Consider the following 18406-nt stretch of genomic DNA (forward strand, 5'->3'; position numbering starts at 1 on the left):
CTCTCCTCCAGCCAGGGTGTAAATTGCCCCAAGGAATGCACTAAGTCCCATGGCTCCCCTGGCAATGGCCTGCGGCTGTCCTGGGGTCAGGCCTGGCCCTACATCAAAGGCTGGGGATCGGTAACAACAGGGCTCCTTGCCTGCCGCCACCCTCCGCTCCGCCCCTCTCCCCTACCACCAGCCCTTTGGCTTCCAGGGAACAGCACATGGTAGCACTTAAGCTCCAGGAGGATGCTTTTCCTGCACCCCCACCCCCCCACCAGCCACAATGAACTACTTGTTAGGAGACTATTTTAATTTTACTTAATGCAATTTCTGCTCCCAGGGCCTCTGTTGCCACCCACTTCTTGGATATGGATACCCCGTACAAATGTAGGGGAGGCCAACCCCCTAGGAGAAGGTGTAACCTGGAAATGGAAATTTCACTGGTATTGGGGGGTCTGAGGCAGGAAAAAAGACTCTGTTACATCACAGGAGTGGGGCTGGTGCTCTGCACTCCACTCAGGAAGTAAGGGGCGTTAGTTAGGGGAGGGCTCAGGGCCAGCTAGCCTGTGCTACTCAGGAGGCCAGCACGAGAGTTTGGGGTATGTATGGGGCCAGACATCCTTGGCTAGTGTGCTCTTCCAGTGCCTGGGGTTCAGTAGGCGGGCGCTTAGGCTGGCAGCCATGAGAGCTTTCTTTTGGGTCCCATAGGGGTGACTGGAGGAGGGGGGCACTTCCAGGCTCTGATCAGCCTCTGAGATTTGCTCCATCAGGTGCATGTTCTAGCAAATTCTGAAAACCAGGGGTCCAGTGGTCACCCTCCAGGACAGTACAGTGGCAATCTGGAGACCCCTGGTGGCCAAAGGCTGAGCTGCTTTTTCTTAGTGCTCCACCCAACCAGCCCAAGGCCCAGAGGACACCTCCAGCCCCAGGTTCCCTGGAAACCCTCCTCATTGGTCAGCCTCTCCCACATAGCCAGGCACCCCTGCCCCAACTTGCTGGGAGGGAATGGGATAGCCTGGGGGGCCATCTCAACCTCGCACTCGTAGTAAGGCAGAGGGGTATGTAACCTACAATTACCTACACAGGTTGGGGGCCAGGAGGTTGGGTTGCTGGGACTTGTGTGTTTGGCTCATTTGGGAAAGGTGATGAGTCGGTGTTCCAAATAGCTGCACGGTCCCCAGCCCATTCCCTTCTCTTGGCCTCTGGTGTACATCATACAGTTGTGGGGCTGCAACTGGGAAAAGTCACTAAGAGGGCTTTGTTTCCACAGCTCGCTAACCCTGTCATGTTGCCCAAGTTTAACTCTGGGAAAGGAAATAGCCAAAACCTCACGCCATACAAATGGCTGCTCAAAAGTAGGTTGTGGTACAGGGAGGAGGAAAGGCGAGGCCCCCCTGGAGAAGGGAAAGGGCAGTGCAGCTCATTTTCTTTGGCTGGGTCCAGACACGCCACAAAGCTTTCCACAGCTGGTCCCCAACATCCATTCCTTTAACCTCCTTTATTCATTCACTTGGACTGTGGTGTGACTGGACCCAGCCCTACACTTGGTGCTAAGGACACAGCTGACCAAAATGGGGTGCCTGTCCCAGGACTCTGGAGGGAGAGGTAAAGAGGCTCAGAGAAGGATGGGATCCCAGAGCAGGGATGAGCCTCCCTGTACTTGGAGACACAAATGACCAACATCCCTCCTCCTTGGTGACCTAACCCAGCTAGAGGAGGCAAATCCTCTGGAAACTGCCCCCTCCCACCCCAGGGGTCTCAGAACCCTGGTCCTACCCTTGTACAACCAAAACACACTTCAACCACAATCATCTGTAATTGGTTCCTCTCATCTCAGGCCTGCCTACTAACCTGGGGAAGGCCTGGGACTCTGGTTCCCTCCAACCACCTCAGTGACTGGACTAGGCTGTCCCCAAGAACAGCGCTACCAACTATGGGCTGGTACAATCCCTGCTTCCTCTCTTGAAAAGTTATCACAAGCTCTGTAAGGCTGGGAAAGGGAGCTGCAAGCCTGCTCTCCTCCTTCCCCAAAGTGCTAACCTGGCATCAGAAGAGAATCGGTAAGACCATGGGCTTTGGAGTTTGGTCCAGCTTTGAACCCTAGCTTCTCCACTTACTAGCTATGTGACCCTGGGCAACCTGTGGCCTCCCCTCTAGAAATAGAGTAATTGTGAATTAGATGATGCATACAAAGTGTTCAGTACAGTGTCTAAATAATAAGTCCTCAGTAAAGGGTAGCCCAGCACCAGGGTTTACATGGTCTTTCTAGCCAAACTTTCCAACTTAGTAGCCAAGAGCCCAGGGTAGTCCATTTTAGGCAAGTCTGGGATAATGGTCTGCCTCTAGATTTTGCTGCAGACACTAGAGCCAAAAATGACTCTGGAGGGGCCTCAGTTGCTTGTACTGGCTCCCAGGCTTCCCAGATTCTCTGGCTGTGGGGAGAAGCCATTGCTAGACCAGGTCAAAGAAAGGCAGGGCCCAGGAACCTACCGGGTCTCCTGACACCATTGTAACAAAATTCCTGGGGCTGAGCAGAAAGAAAACAGGACATGATTGGGATTTCACTCAAGAATGTGTCTTTATTGAAGAACTTGTAAGAAAAAAGGATGGACCCTCTGTAAAAAGAGGAGATGTTACCTCCAAACAGCAGGAAGGAATGAGACCTGGGTAGCTTCCCAGAAGTCAGTGTTTCCGGCAGGACTGGCTCCCCTTTCCTGGCAAGTACTACAGCATGTCACACTACAGCTAGCAATGCCTGTCCACCCCCTCCTCCCTCCACCGTACAACCCCAGATTCTCTACAGCCATTTGCCAATGGCTTTCTCAAGGCCCAAGGACAGATATGCCAGGCTTGCCTCTTAATGGGGTCAAAGTGGGTTTTGTTTTGGAAAATTCAAACAGGAATGTAAAATGGCTTCAGCTCTTTCTAGTCCAACCAAGGATGATGACATCCGGCCTCTTTGAAGGGAAAAGAAGCAAAGAATCTGCCTCCTGAATGTGCACACGTGGGGTAAAGGGACTGTATCGGTCTGCTCTTTATTAGCATGGAGAATGGAAACAAGGTTAGAGAAATATATAACATCCGTGTTGAAGAGTCACTAAGTTCTAGAAGGCAGAGAGCACAGAGGCTTGCTGATTCCAGTAAGTGCTCCTGCTGGCTGTCCTCAAGTCCTGGGGGTGGTTATTCCTCTCCAGCTGGGAGATTGTCCTCAATCCGCCTGATGAACCTCATCCGGATTTCTGTCACACCGTCTCCTTTCAGGGTATCCTGGACAAACCTGGCCTCCACAGCCATCTGGACCTGGAGGACAGTGGAAAAAGGAAGGGGCAGCTGCCTAGCCACAGCCTCTGGGGAACCATTGAAGACGGGGCCATAATTGACTCACCCATAGCAGCCCAAAAAACGGGGCTGGTTTCCCACAAGGACAGGATTGCCAGCTCCAAGGTTCCCTTGCAGAAGTCAGTGGCCCCGACCCATAAGGAGAAATTTAGCAAAGAACACCCAAGAATAAGACTGTCACCAAATCAAACAATCTCAGAATAGATGTTCCTGGGCTTTGGGGGCTGACAGCACCACCTCCCAGCCTAGTAGGGAGGATCACCACCATGTGGAGACGTCCAACTTGGATCCTATCTCAGCAGCTCACCACCTCAGGCAGCAAAGCACTGGGGTGAGCCAAAGGCCTTTCTTTTCTCTCTCTCATTCATTCAAACATTTATCAAGCCCCTGCTACATTTCAGGTGTCCCAGAGGTAAAGAGCTGCACTCACCATCTCTAAGGCTCCCCGCAACACCCCACACAAGAGATTGGAATAAATAAGGGATGAGTGGTTATCAGGAAGTTCCACAAAGTCCACCAAGGGGTTATTTTCCAAAATGAGGGAGAATTCGTCACCAGCTGGGCTCCAATTAGTAATGCTTGGAGTGATGCCCAAGTACATCTTGAACGCCACCTGTCGGGGGACACACAACAGCACTTTGGGGAAGAGCAGCAGGAACTGCACAAAAGGGAAGGTGACAGAACTGGCAAAGGGGAAATAAGCGACTCAAGAACAAAACCGTGGTCTCTGTAAGATGATGAAGCTATAGATACTCAGGGCAAAAAGGAAGATGCGTCTCCCTTACCGCCCTTCTCCTTTAAGGCATCATGCAATTAAGCAACACCTGTCTGCCCGCACTTCTCAGCAGAAGGGAGCACTGATCTTCTGACAGGAGTGGACGCCCGGAACCAGCACCTGAGTGTGGAGGTCCTGACCCACTTCCCTGTCCTCTGTCTGTGCTACCTGAATCCACTTTCTTAAAAGTGAATACAGGTCACTGGGGCAGAATTACTCTGAGGACATCCTTCCTTATCCAGCTTCCTAATTCTACTTTTTTTTTTTTTTTTTTAGACAGAGTCTCACTCTGTCACCTGGGCTAGAGTGCCGTGGCATCAGCCTAGCTCACAGCAACCTCAAACCCCCTCCTGCCTCAGCCTCCCGAGTAGCTAGGACTACAGGCATGCACCACCACGCCCGGTTTATTTTTCTATTTTTAGTAGAGACAGGGTCTTGCTCTTGCTCAGGCCGGTCTCAAATTCCTAACCTCAAGCAATCCTCCTGCCTGGGCCTCCCAGAAGGATAGGATTACAGGTGTGAGCCACCGCGCCCGGCCTTACCTTCCTAATTCTAAATCCTCACAAAGCTCTTTCCACTGTCAACCTTCTTGAGGATTTGGGTGTGGCCAGCGTGCTTACAACACAAAGAACCAACCTTTAGGTAACTGATACCAGTTATACCATTTATTAATGCTATAATATATAGCACTGATATTAATAGTAAACATTTACTATATGCACAACACTATGCTAAGTGCATTCGTTCTACCTGAATGTTCATGTCCATTATTCATTTACTCCTTACAATAACCCTATGAGGTAGCTCTTATTTTCTTCATTTTAAAAATGAGGTAACTGGTTATTAAAGAAATTAAAAGTAACTTACCTAAGAACCCAGAACTAGTAAGTATTGGAGCCAGAATTTGAAGCCAGGTTTGTCTGAGTCTGTATTCTCAATCCCCATACTACTCTGCTACACCTTCACAGTGGAAAAGATCTGGCTTTGATTTCAGTGGGGCTTTAATCCACAGGATGATCTTAACCACTCTCCCCTTTTTTATAATCGTACTATTTCCTAACTACCAGGAAGGCTTCTTTGGCCCAAAGAGCGCCTAATCAGTCTTTGGGGAGATTAAGGGCCCTTCTAAGGGAGACAGAATGGTCAGCAGTGCTTCCCAACAGCAATCCTTCAGCACAGACAGGTGGCCCAGGATAATGACCTTGGCAATGACATCTGCAGTCTCCCGAAAGTCGTGGCACCTCCCAACATTTGACCGTGCCAAGAAATCTTCAATCAGTCGGACTCCAATATTATAGCCCCTGGGAAAGAAATTAGAGAACAGACTATTATGGTGTCTAAATGTCTTACGTCTAAACACAAAAAAGGTCATTGGTGGTAAAAGGAAAATGGGGATAATCTCCAAACATCTCAATAAATGAGCTCAGTGGGAATTGTACCCAAAATGTTGGCTAAGAAAGAGAGAGGACCCTGTTTGGGCTCTAAGGGACAAATGTAGATGCAATGTGCTGGGGGGCTTCATTCCTGTCTCTCTTGCAAAGGAGCTCACTCACATTTTGTCCAGCTGTTTATTCACGTCTTCATCATTTTCATAGTCCTTGCATAGCTGGGTGACCAGAGCCCCATAGGTCAGAGTGAAGAGCTCAGAGCTCTAAAAGAGATTCAAAAGGCAATGAGAACCAAGCAGTACAAAAGAAAAAGTGTGGTGAGAGTCTGGATCAGCCTCGATGCAACAACCATCAGGATTCAAAGGAAGGTCATCTGTGTCTGGAGGAAAAAAACATCACCCCTTGTGGAATAGCCACATAATTTGGGCCCCCCAAGGTCAACATGACAGGGCTGCAGCCAGACCTGCAAAATGGGCTATAAGAGGCACACTGTGCACCGAGCAATCACACTTCTAACACGCCATGGTAGGCTTCTGCCAACCCAAGTCTCCACCATAGTTCTAAGCCTAAGCTCGGGTCACCACAATCTGGTGTGGGAGCAGCAGTCATTCACTAGCTACTGTGAGAGACAGACCTGCAGCAGACATTTACAAACTAGCCTTTGTGTGTTAGCAGATGTGACCAATGACTTCACACCTTAGAATGCCATTGTATAGAGTTAAACTGCATTCCCAAGGCCCCACCCAGGAGCAGCAGAGGACCCAGGGGCCCAGTCCATGGGGAAGGAAGTCAGTCCCAAAGTTCACCGCACTGATGACAACCCCTCTCCAAAGTCACCTGCATGGGAAAAAATAATGTTCCTCTTGACATATAGCTAAAATATTTCCAGGAAAGGTGATGGCTCTGGGAGGAATACAATCTTTTGTGTACCTGGAACACAATACTGACCTGAACTCTTTTCTATTACAACTGCTGTTAAAATCACAGAAATTCTTTCTCAGATAAAGAATCCTGTCACCTACCTACCAAGAAAGAGAGATGTGGAAGGTGAAAGGAACTGACAAATACTAAGACTACAGAATAAAAGCAGTAGGCAGGGAGGAAAGGCATTATCAGAGTTAAAGTGAGAAACATGTTAACAGCGCATTTAGACCAGTAGATTCACTCAGAAATAAGGCTGAAAAATCGAGACTGCCGCCCAATGACTCCCTTCTGAATGGGAAGGCTTGTCAGACTTGGAACAAAGTCCCTTTCTGTCCCAACTTTTCTGGGAGAGAAAGTCCAAGAAATGTTAAGGCTCAGGATCTCAGAACCCAATGCTCTCCTCACCTCAGCCCCATGGCCTGCAAGAATAACAACTGAGGCCGGGCGCGGTGGCTCACGCCTGTAATCCTAGCACTCTGGGAGGCCGAGGCGGGAGGATCGCTTGAGGTCAGGAGTTCGAGACCAGCCTGAGCAAGAGCAAGACCCTGTCTCTACTAAAAATAGAAAGAAATTATACGGACAACTAAAAATATATATATAGAAAAATTAGCCGGGCATGGTGGCACATGCCTGTAGTCCCAGCTACTCGGGGAGGCTGAGGCAGGAGGATCGCTTAAGCCCAGGAGTTTGAGGTTGCTGTGAGCTAGGCTGACGCCACGGTACTCTAGCCTGGGAAACAGAGCGAGACTCTGTCTCAAAAAAAAAAAATAATAATAACAACTGCGAATGCCTTTTGCTTACATATCGCTTTTTACTTTTCATCATCTCATTTTCCATCTCAAAATAACTCGGTAAAGTAGAAAGGGAAGGAATTAATCCCACTTTAGAGATGAGAAAACAAAGACCCAGAATGGTTAAATAATTTGCTAATTATTGACAAAAGTAATTTGGGGGAACAAAACCCAAAGGTTTCCATGCCAATGGTCATTTTATCCACCATTCCCCACAAATGCATATTAATAAGCCCCCCTCAATAAAAACAAAAACCAACAGAAAAAAACAAAAAATACCAAAAAAACTTAGTTGTAGTAGAGTCAAAGAAAACCAGTTTCAGGATCAGGAGGCCCTTTCACCTCAACTAAAACAGTCAGATCAGGTTGTCTCCAAGAGACTATTTACCAAATATGGCAATTAAGGGGAAGCTATTAAGGAGGGGAATTATTTTTTAGTAAAGTCAAGGGCTTGGCACTGGAATGGCTTGGGCATGAATGGATGGAGACAATCCAGCAGTTACTAGTCCAGAGAGTTGGCACCACTGCATTAAATCAGGAGAACTTTCTTTCCATTATTAATGAGCCCTTGGATGGGGACTCCAACAGCCTCAGCCCACCACAATGCCAAATAACATGCAAATCATGATGTTATCAAGCATCTTATACATGCAGCTGCCCTCAATTTACCAATAAGAAAAATCAAGGTCCTGGACAGATTTGTCGGTGATCAAAGAATCAATTTGCCTGGGATCTGGGAATAGGATCCCTGACCCAGGCCTTCCACACTCTCTCTTAATTTGCAAGCCTGTTTCCATTTTCAGTTATAAACCAAGCCTATTTGGAACAGTGGGTGACATAAATACATAACTTAACGGTCTTCATACTTTAAAAATAGAAGTGGGGCTATGGTATAGAAAAAAAAAATCATTCATTCAACATTTACTGTGTACCAGGCTATCTTATAAGAGGAAGATAGATACTACAGCCAAATACATAAAATACGTGGTTTGGGCTGGGCATGGTGGCTCATGCCTGTAATCCCAGCACTTTGGGAGGACTGCTTGAAGCCAGGAGTTCAAGACCAGCCTGGGCAACATAGCAAGACCTTATCTCCACAAAAATATTTAAAAATTAGCCAGGTGTGGTGGCATGCACCTGTGGTCCCAGCTACTCAGGAGGCTGAGGCAAGAGGATCACTTGAGCCCAGGAGTTCCAGGCTGCAGTGAGGTTTGATCATGCCACTGTACTCTAGCACTGTGCAACACAGTGAGATCCCGTCTCCAAAAACAAAATATACATGATTTGCCAGATGGTGATAGATGCTATGGAGAAAAATAAAGCTTGGAAGATTAGGAAGTATTTCTCGTCACGTATATGTATTGGGAGGGGGTTAATTTTAAATAGAGTAGTCAGGGAAGGCCTCATGAAGGTGATATTCATGCAAAGACTGGAAGGAGATAAAAGTAAACCATGAAGATATTTGGGTGAAAAATTCTACACAGAAAGCATAAAGGTACTGAGGTAGGAGTATGCCTGGTTTGTTTGAGAAACAGCTGAGACCACTGTCATTAGAGAGCAGTGAGCAAGAAAGAGGACAGAAGAGGAAATCAGAGAAGTAACTGGGAGGCTGCAGTCTGAAAACCTAGGTTTTCAACCCTTGTGACCTTCATAACAAAAGTTTCCATGGGGCTGGGTGCGGTGGCTCACACCTGTAATCCTAGCACTCTAGGAGGCCGAGGCAGGAGGATGGCTTGAGCTAGGGAGTTCAAGACCAGCCTGAGCAAGAGAGAGTCCCTATCTCTATTAAAAAAAAAAAAAAAAACGGGACCATAAAGGTCAGCTAGTTCAATTAGCCCCACTTCTTCACTGAACATAAGCATGACATTCCCCTTACCAACAGACACATGACTCTCTCCTGCACCACTTCTATTTTCTTATTAGTTTCTCATAACCATGAGAGGCTAGCAGAACAAACATTATTCCCATTTTACAGATGACAGGGTAAATAACTGTGACTCAACAGCCTTCTTATAGTTGAGTACTGTCCTATAAAGCTTTATTATCCTAAGCCACTGCTTAATCTCCCCGAACATCAATTTTTCCCGTCTGTAAAATGGTGACAATACTATCTGCCTTTCAGAGTTATTGTGCAACTCCAACGAGATGTTTGTAGAGCACCTGCTGCACAGTAAATGTTCAAGAAATAGATATTGTTATTTTCATTCTTAAACTGGTTCTATGTGGTGTGGAGCCAGAGAGCACCCTGAACTAGGTTCAAGGAGATTATTAAGGAAGGAGATTTTGAATCAATATAAAGAACTTTCTAACAATTAATAAAGCATATTAAACGAAAACTGGGTTTGTAGTCAGAAGACCAGATTCTGAGTCTGGACTTGCTACTTAGATAGCCGTGAGACCTTAGGTAAATCAATTCACCATGCTAGCTTCCATCTCTTTACACATAGAGTTAACAGTATAATCTGTCATGCCAATCACAGGGTTGTCAGGAGAATCTAATGAGATAATGGAGCTAAAGATGCTTTGCAGACAAGAACCAGAGGAATAGGCAGCTACGCCAACATGATCTCCAAGTACTTGAGCAGAGTAAATTAAACCAACCTCTACACTCAGGTGAGCCACCACTTGATGGTTTTCAGAATGCCTTTCAGTTAGTGCCCCAAACAAAACATCAAATCTCCTCAAAGGGGCTGATCTTCAGAACTAATGCCCCAAGACTCATACGATTTTCATCAAAACAGATAATCCAATGTGAACACCCGCTAGCAGCCGGGAAAGGAGGATCAGTAACAAACCTTGGTGCAGCCCCTCTCTCTTACCCTCCAGTCTCCTGTCATGGAGGCCCTAAGTGCTGCTACTTAAGTAATAACTTGCCTGAGCTCTGGAGAATAGACACTGGGGTTGGATTACTAGTAACACAACACAAGAGAAGGGCAGGCCTCATCCATGGGATTCAAGAGCCAACCACTATCCAGACACATGCACAGTAATAGCTTTACTAACAAGGATGCCAGCTGACACTGAGTGTCAACTATGTTCCAGGTACACTGTTACACTGCTAGCTTTACATGCATTCTCTCAATTAACCCTCAGAACAACCTCATAGTATAGGTCCTATTATTACCTCCTTTGAAGGTGATGGTCAGAACAATCCAGAAACATGCCCAAGGTCACACAGCAATTAAGTGGTGAAACCAGGACTCAGTCCCAGGCAGTACTATACCCCTCCATGTGTATATTTCTGTCACCCACACAGACTGTGTGCTTCTCAAAGTTAGGGACCAGGACTTCATCTCTGCATGTCCCACAGCACCTAGCACAGAGTGTTGCATATAGTTGGGGCTCAGGGAAAGTTTACTGGACAAATGGGCTGTTTCTGTTTGCACCAACTAAAAGCAGAGATCTAGTTACTTGGGCATATTAACCATTTAGGTCTTGGAAGGCTTAAGTGGAACACAGTAATTAGCAGGTTAGGCTGGCTGGGAAGGGGCTACTAGTGGGGTAGGCCTCAGGCTCCCCAAGCAGAGAAGAGAGGAGCATGTCAAAAACTGGTGGCCACAAAGAGGATCAGGTCACAAGCCCTGAGTAGGCACCAGTGGGAAATGAATGAAAACATGAACTCAAACCTTCATTTCATTCATTCAATAAATAAACATTGATTGCCTAGTACCAGGCATCGTTCTAGGTGGGGAACTGGAGCACTGAACAAAACAAATCCCTGCCTTCATGGAGTTTACATTCTCATGGGGGGAAATGGAAAATAAACAAGTTAATATATAATTTATAATGAAATATCACATAAAATGAAATGGACAGTGCTCCGAAGAAAACCAGCATAGAGTAAGAGTACCGAGAACTAGTCAGGTGGTCAGGGAAGGCCTCTCTGATGAGGTTTCATTTGAGTAACCGTGAATGAAGTGAGTGGGCGAGGTGACTATCCGGCTTAAGGGAGTTCTAAGCAGAGAGGACAACAGTTACAAGAACCTTGAGGACAGGAGTACTCTGCTGCCCCTCCCTAATTACCTCACTTTACTAAGGTGAATACTAGGGGATGGGGGTGGGCTCTGCAGGTTCCTGCTAAAGTGGTATTAAGATTTCAATATTGAGTTTAGGTAAAAAAAAATGTACAAGATGAGAGCAAGATATGAAAACGAAGCAGGAAGAACTCTCTGCACATATCGTAGGAAAAGGAGGAGGAAACAAACATTTCCCATGCCCTCACATTTTACACCATCTCATTTAATCTTAAGTAGGCATTACTGTCCCCATTTTATAAAGAAATTGAAGATCAATCAAGTAAGCCAGAATTCCAACCAATGTCTATGAGTTTGCCCCTACATGACACTGTTTCCTTGCAAAATATTCTCTTCTTTTAAACTCTTGGTATTTCCTCCAAAACACGAATTCTTAACCTGTGATCGTGAAGTATCTTTAGAGGGTTCAAAACCCCCCCAAAAATGTAAGTAAATGTTTATGTATATGTTTACCTATTTAATATTTACTAATAAGGGTACTAGCTGACACTGAGTGTCATTGTGTTCTAGGTGCACTGTTACACTGCTAGCTTTACATGTATTCTCTCAATCTTCAGAACAACCCCATAATATAGTATTGTCACTTCCTTTATTTTTTAAAAAAAGATGGTGAAATTGATGCCTAGAACAATGCAGAAACTTGCCCAACATCACACAGTAAGTAAGTGGTGAAACCAGTACTCGGACCCAGGCAGCAATATACCCTGTGTTGTGTACATTTCTGTCTCAATATTTACGTTTGCCTATTTAATATTTCAGGGGAGAAGATCCACGGCTATCATCATCTTCTCAAAAGGGGTCTGTGAGAGAAAAAGTTAAGTACTACACTGGAGTAACAGAGCTTCCTGCAGCCCATTTGTGGAGGCCGTTCCTGGTGTAACATGCAAAGGTGTGAGGGAAGTCTGATCATTCCCTCTAGAGTGTCAACAGAGGGTCCCTGATCTGCCCAGTATGCAACCTCAGATGCTCAATTTTTAAATTCAAAAACAAAGACACAGCATGAGCAATTCTGGAAGAAATAAGACAATGCCGGAGAAAAAGAACATCAGCCAGGAAGGTCCCTTAGTTCAGAGAAAAATGACCTTAGTCTCCTGCCCCCATCCCTAGCCCAACTTTATGGGACCATGTGGTGTCCTAATATTCCCAGCATAAGAAAGGAGCTGTCTTCTCCCCACCAAGCCCCCGTTACAGGAGAACCACTCACTGCTTACTCTGGCCCACCTCTTACTCCACTGAATGCAAAGTTCCTTTCTGGCAAGACCAACATCTCAGCATCTCTCACAATGCCCACGCCACAATGTGAGAGACAGTATAGCCTAACCTAATATTCTGAAGCATAAGTTTAGAGAGACAGGGGTTCAAATCCGAACTCTTTCTAGGTGTAAACTTAAGCAAGTCATGTAACTATCTGAGCTGTAAATGGTGATAACATTATCCACCTAACAGGGTTAATATGCGGATTAAATAAGATACTGTAATGTGCGTAAAGTGCTTGGCCCGGTGCCTAACACACAGTAAGACAGCAATAACTGGTAGTTACCTGTTACTTATCACCGTCTTTTTTGTTGGCCTAGCGAAGAGCTGCACTCAGGCCTCGGGGGCGGGGTCTCCTCGGGAAAGGGGTCTCCTGCGGGAGCTACTCCAGAGGTCCTCCAACCTGCCTGAGGCCTGGGACGCCCCCGGAGTGAGCCCCCAGGAGGCTGCCCCCTGCCAGAGCTCACAGGAGGGCGCCTTCCCAATCGCGCCTCGCGCTCCGCGCCGGGCCCCTTCACCCGTACTCAATTCCGCCCCGCCCGCCGAGGTCACGCGCTCCAAGTTACCATTTTCTTGCTCTCGGTGCCACGGTTCGCCTGCCTCGACATGGTGCCGGCCGCCCCGCCCCGCCTCGCCACAGGCTCTTTCGGCGACCCCTTCAGACGCCGCTCGATTTAGCCACTGCCCCTCAAGCTTTGAGATTGACCGGCACTGACTCACTGCGCCTGCGCGGTCTGCCGCGGGGCACCACGGGACTCGTGGTCCGGCCGACGAGGGTAACTCCCGCCCAACAAACGTCGGACTACAACACCCAACAGCCCCTCTTGACAGCACCGCCTCTTAGCGCGGTCGAACTGCAACTCCCGGCATGCTCCGCGCGCCGGACTCCTAGAGCCTGGCTGTCCCTGGGCTACATTCTGGCCGCTGGGTGGCGTCCGCTGCCTTCAGTAATCCTGTATCATCCGCACACTTCCCCTCCTCTCCCTCCCCCACGCCCGGCTCAGAGATGCTCCGCGAATTCCTCTCTCGCACGGGTTGGTCTCGGAAAGTCCCTCTTTCGAGCTAGCTTCTTCCGCTGTTGCAGTTCAGCGCCAGAAGTTCCCAAGATGTACCAGAAAACTAACAATGACTTTCACACAGATCAGGCTTCTTTATTATACAAACATTTAATGACCACCTACTATGTGCCAAGAGTTCGCTAGTGGCTTTCTCTTCAAACAACCATCTGTTACCAAACCCCAAACGCAGCCAGCACCTGCATCCTACCACCTGTGGCCACGTGATGGAATATCCAGTCTTTTAGATAAAGTTCAAGTCTCTTTCTCCTCCTCCCTCCCCTAGAACAGCTACACTTCCAGGTTCCCAGAAAAGAAAGATCACCAACTGTGGTGGCAGACAGTCCTGAGTTCTAATCCCAGCTTTGCCATTTTAGGCAAGTTTCTGGATCTCCCTCAGTTGTTGTGAAGATTAGTGAGCTTGCAGAGCACTGGGCACATAAAAGGCACCAAGTAAATGTGTGTTCCCTTCCTTCCAGCCACCCTCTACAAACAGCCTAAAAAACAAGCCCCAGAAACACCAGAGGAACATGCTGGTGAACCCTCGCCCAGCACCAAGGGGAAGTCCTACAGTCCCTGACCACAGCTCGTTGGTTTCAGTTCCAGCCATCTCTCCTTAGCTGGCCAACTCTGAGGGGGCTGGGCTGGGGGTCCCTGAGCACGCTCTCCTCACTTAGGCCTGGTAGCCTGACTTGCGACAGCTGCATTCTAGCCCCTCAGCCTTCACCATGACAACCTGTCCAGACACGAGCTGGCCAGGCTAGGGAAGGCTGGGGGGCCCAGGCTGCTCTGGCTGAAAGCTCATGCCCGGGGCTCCCCCAGTCCCTCCCTCAGGGTGCAGGACCAATCATTATTATACCCTTCTCCCTGTGGCTCAGACATTCTGGGGCCTCCCTAGAGGCAATGACCCCTGACGACTCCTCCTGTATAATGCCCAGGACTGGGGAGGGCAGGGGTGTGTAGCCAAGAGCTGAGGGCTGTGGGAAGGAACATGAGGGCCAGTTGTGAGGGGAGGAAAGCAGGGGTCGGCTAGCCCCCAGAGGCCATCCCAGCTAGAGAGCAGTCTCCTGCATTCCCAGGAGGGAGGACAGCTGAGGTGAAAGCTGCAGTTGGCCGGCCTGTCTGTCTCCTCCCTGCCGGCTGCCCTTGGCTGCCCACAGAAACCTGAGTCACAGTCACAGCCAGCCGCCCGACCGCACCCAGCCTGCTGTCAGGCAGGGTGGCTCTAGAGAGACTGGAGGTGGAGCCTCTCCCTGCCCATCTCCCAGCCTCTGAGATTTTTCCTTTCTCTGCCTGTGATTCCTCCTCTTGGCATCTCCTTCTCTTTGAGACTCATCCTTGCAAGTGTCATCAGTCCTGAATTAAGGGAGGGAGTGGGGTCCATCTCAGGTTGATCTATACGATCTCCTCCTTGCTCCAGTGTGTGCTTAAAAGCTCCTTAGACAGCTCTCCAAGGGTTCTCAGTACAGTTTCCATCATTCTCAAGTTCCAAGCCCTCCCTACCACCTCTAGGGACCAGGACATTTAGGAACACCAGGCACTCCCTTCCCACCCTCATCTCCTTCTCCCTAGAAAAGAATACAGGGATAGCCAGGTTCCTGTCCCTATCAGGGGCTCTAGACAAAGACACCCTCCTAAGAACCCAAAGGGTTGAACCTATTTAGCCCTGGCTCTGAGTTCCTTTCTGCTCCCATCTCTCTCTGTTCCTCCTCCTCCCCAAGAGCTGGAAAGGGAGAGGCAGCTGGTGTCACCACTGCCCTAGGGGACATTCTCCCCACCCCCAGCCCCAGGGAGTGGGCCCTGGAAGCTGAGCTCCCCAGAAAAGCCTGTGGGTTAGAGACCTCTTCTGGTTGCAGCGCATTCAGGGTGGGGTGGGAGTGAGAATCTGGTGTCTATTCTCCTCGCTGCCCCCACCATGAGGCCCCTCCCACTTCCTGCAGTACTTTGTGAGTGTGGAGGCAGCATCCAGGCCCTCCTTCCAGAGATTCATATCTCTGTGTCAGATCTCCCAGTGATTTCCTTCATCTTTCCATCAGGTTCATCCTGGATCCTGCCCCTCCAAGCCTAGGAGGTTATGAATGCTCTTGCTCCTGCCTTGCCCTAGGGGAATCAGGATGGGGACATCTTCAGCTCCGTGGTGAGACTCACTCATGCCTGTTTCCATGGAGGAGGAGGGGCCTGCCCTGGGCCCCATGGGAGGCAATAGAGTTCCCTGCCCCTCCCTGAAGACAGCAGAGCAGGGCATGCTATTGGGGCTTCAGCCTCTGATGTTGCAAGTGCCCTGCGTGCTCCTTCTCTGGGATGTCTAATGGTTGTGGGGCCCATGTGGAGCCCCCATGCACTGTCACCCAGCCACAAACTCAGAGAGAGATACCCACTCTCAACTTTCTTGATTACTGGGGCCTGGGATCTGCCAGGGATTCTGGCCAGTTAGGAGGAGGATGGAAAGGAGCCCACTTCCTCTGTCTACCCAACTGCATCAATCACGGGACACACGAGCTCTTCCAGCGCCCCGTCAGCTGTCCTCCCAGGACTCCCTGTGGACCCATCAGCTGTGCAGGAAGCTTTCAGGGCTGGCCAGGAGAACTGTCCCTCAAGTTGCTTAACTCCCAGATGCCCTGTGGTCTCCAGCACCAGCATCTTTGTGAGGGGGTGTGGGGTGGGCAGGTGCAGTGCCTTCACCCTTAGTCTAGGGAAGGGTTTCTCAACGTTGGAACTATTGACATTTTATCTCTGATAATTCTTTGTTGTGGGGGGGTGGTCCTGTGTAATGTGAGATGTTAAGGGGCATCCCTGGCTTCTACGCACCAGATGCCAGTAGCACCCCCAATGTGACAATCAAATCGTCTCTAAATATTGCCAAATGTCCCCTGAGGGGCAAAACTGCCCTTGGTTGAGAACCACTGATGTAGGCTAATACCATACAGTCTCTCTGCAGTGAGATCCCCAACATCAATCCCGGATAATTAGACACAATAGATTGTGTCTAAAGCACTGCTCACCCTTCCCCTGCTGCAGAACTCCATGGTCTTCAGTAGCTCTCCATGTTTTACATTTCCGAGTCAATTGCATTCAAGTCTTTTACATGGGCTATCCCTGGCCTATCTTTTCATTTTTAGCTACCATTGCCCTCTCCACGATTCTTGAGCTCTAGCCACTCATCCTTATCTCTGCAGTACCTCAAGACCCGGGGTGGGAGGTGGGGGAAGAACCATCCCAGAGGGCTCTCCCCCTGTTGGGTTCTGTTCCTGAATTCTCCTGAGTCTAGTCACTACCTGGCTCAGGTGGGCCTGTCTAACTCTGGAAGAGGCAGGCCAAGAGGCCTCTGACCTCACAAAGGACCAGCACGGACTCCATCATCCTCATGGTCTCCCCACCCTGCACATGGGATCACTGACAACAAAAATGGGGGACCTGCGCCTCATCCTAATCTGCTTTTACTTTTGAAGCTCCCTGATCATCAAAGCCATGACCATCATCATCCTTATATACTGAGCACTTTCTATATGCCAGGCCGTGTGCTGAGCACTTCATCTGCATTGCCTTATTTAATCTTTACAAAGACCCCGTGATATCTCATGGCACTATTATTTTCCTGATTTTATAGGTGAGCCAATTGGTTTTAGAAAAGTTAAGTCACTAGCTCAAGGCTACAAGCTCCAGTTGCAGGTCTTCTATCATCATCCTTTTCTAATGTTTTTTGGGCTGGAAGGGACACTATTCCCTCTCCAGGCCTTCCCAAGAGGGTTTAAGCCCTTAGCTACTCACATCTTCCAGGACAGGCTGCTCCCAGGTTGCAGAAGACCTGGACCCTTTTGTTCCCCACCCTCCCTTTCCAAAGGGTTGCTTTCTGGAGCTGCTAAAAGGAAGGAGGCACTGGCGGGAAAGGGGGGTAGGGGGATAGCATCTCACTGGGCCTAATCTCTGGACAAAGAACTAGAGAACTGACCTTCTGGAGGTCAGGACAAAGGGCAGGGCCCAGCTGCCCCTCCTCCTTCCTCCCCTGGTCAGTCCCTGCAGCGGCACCACCATCGATCCACCTTCCCAGCAAGCTCCCCGCTCTGCCCCAGGCCGGACCTGACTTGGCTTGAGGCCCTCACCTCAGCTGGCACCAACAAGGGGACTGGGGGTCCACTCCAGAGGGCTGAGACATGGGCTACTTTGGAGAGGGGAATTAGGAGGGGGCTCAGCCTCTTGGACAGACCACAGGGAGAAGATCCTTCCAGGGAGATTGGCGGGGTCTTTCGGTGGGGGTGGGTGGGGGAGGTTCAGGGCCAAGACCACCCAGTTTGGAGCCAGGAGGGACCCAGCAGATTAGAGACCTGGGTAAAGCAGCTACGCAGGGCTGTAATTACCCCAGAAGAGCTGGGAAGACACCAGCCCTGGGATGCTGGAGGAAGGGCGGCAGCTAGGCTCCCAGACCTCTCCTCATCCCAGCCCTCAGCAGGGGAGAGAAAGCGTAGCCCATAGAGGGGTCTCCTTGTGACTCTCCTTCAGGCCTCCCCACGTCCCCAGTTACGGTTTGCTTTGAGGTGGCTTGGGGCGAGAATTTAGACTTGAAGCTGCCTTCTCAGCCCCAGAGCCAGAGCCCCCAAGCCTCAGGGTGGGACTGGGGACTCCCAGCCCCGTTCCCCACTCCCCCAGTCCCAGCGGCGGGTGAGTCACCCGAGCGCTCCCTACATAGTCCTCTCGCGCTGCGGCGCGTACCAACGGCGGCCGCAGGGGGAGGCAGCTCGGCCGGCTCCCCCCCTGAACCGTGGCGCCCACCCCGCCGTGGCCGCAGAAGAGATACCGGGAGGCTCCGGACGCCGCGCTCCGGGGCCGGGGCGGGGCTGGCGGCGCGGGCGCGCGGCGGCTCGGT

The 18406-nt window shown here is 49.6% G+C and overlaps 1 protein-coding gene across 6 annotated transcripts; it reads right to left on the reverse strand.

Annotated features, from left to right (window-relative positions):
- Positions 1-2538: 2538 nt before the first annotated feature.
- On the reverse strand, positions 2539-18392 carry TRAPPC3 (trafficking protein particle complex subunit 3). 6 transcript variants are annotated; one of them, XM_069477676.1, is made up of 5 exons: positions 18226-18392; positions 5653-5750; positions 5301-5400; positions 3755-3937; positions 2539-3285 (listed from the first exon to the last, which is right to left on the reverse strand). In XM_069477676.1, coding segments are annotated over exons 2-5 (405 nt in total). In that variant the 5' UTR covers positions 5655-5750; positions 18226-18392; the 3' UTR covers positions 2539-3165. The 6 variants fall into 6 exon arrangements, with proteins under 6 accessions (XP_069333777.1, XP_069333774.1, XP_069333773.1 ...); XM_069477673.1 differs by lacking the exon at positions 18226-18392 and adding an exon at positions 13057-13203; XM_069477672.1 differs by lacking the exon at positions 18226-18392 and adding an exon at positions 13057-13203 and having other exon boundaries at positions 5301-5424.
- Between the last annotated feature and the right edge of the window lie 14 nt (positions 18393-18406).

This window comes from Eulemur rufifrons, chromosome 8 (assembly GCF_041146395.1).
Source record: "Eulemur rufifrons isolate Redbay chromosome 8, OSU_ERuf_1, whole genome shotgun sequence".
Classification (NCBI taxonomy): Eukaryota; Metazoa; Chordata; class Mammalia; order Primates; family Lemuridae; genus Eulemur; species Eulemur rufifrons.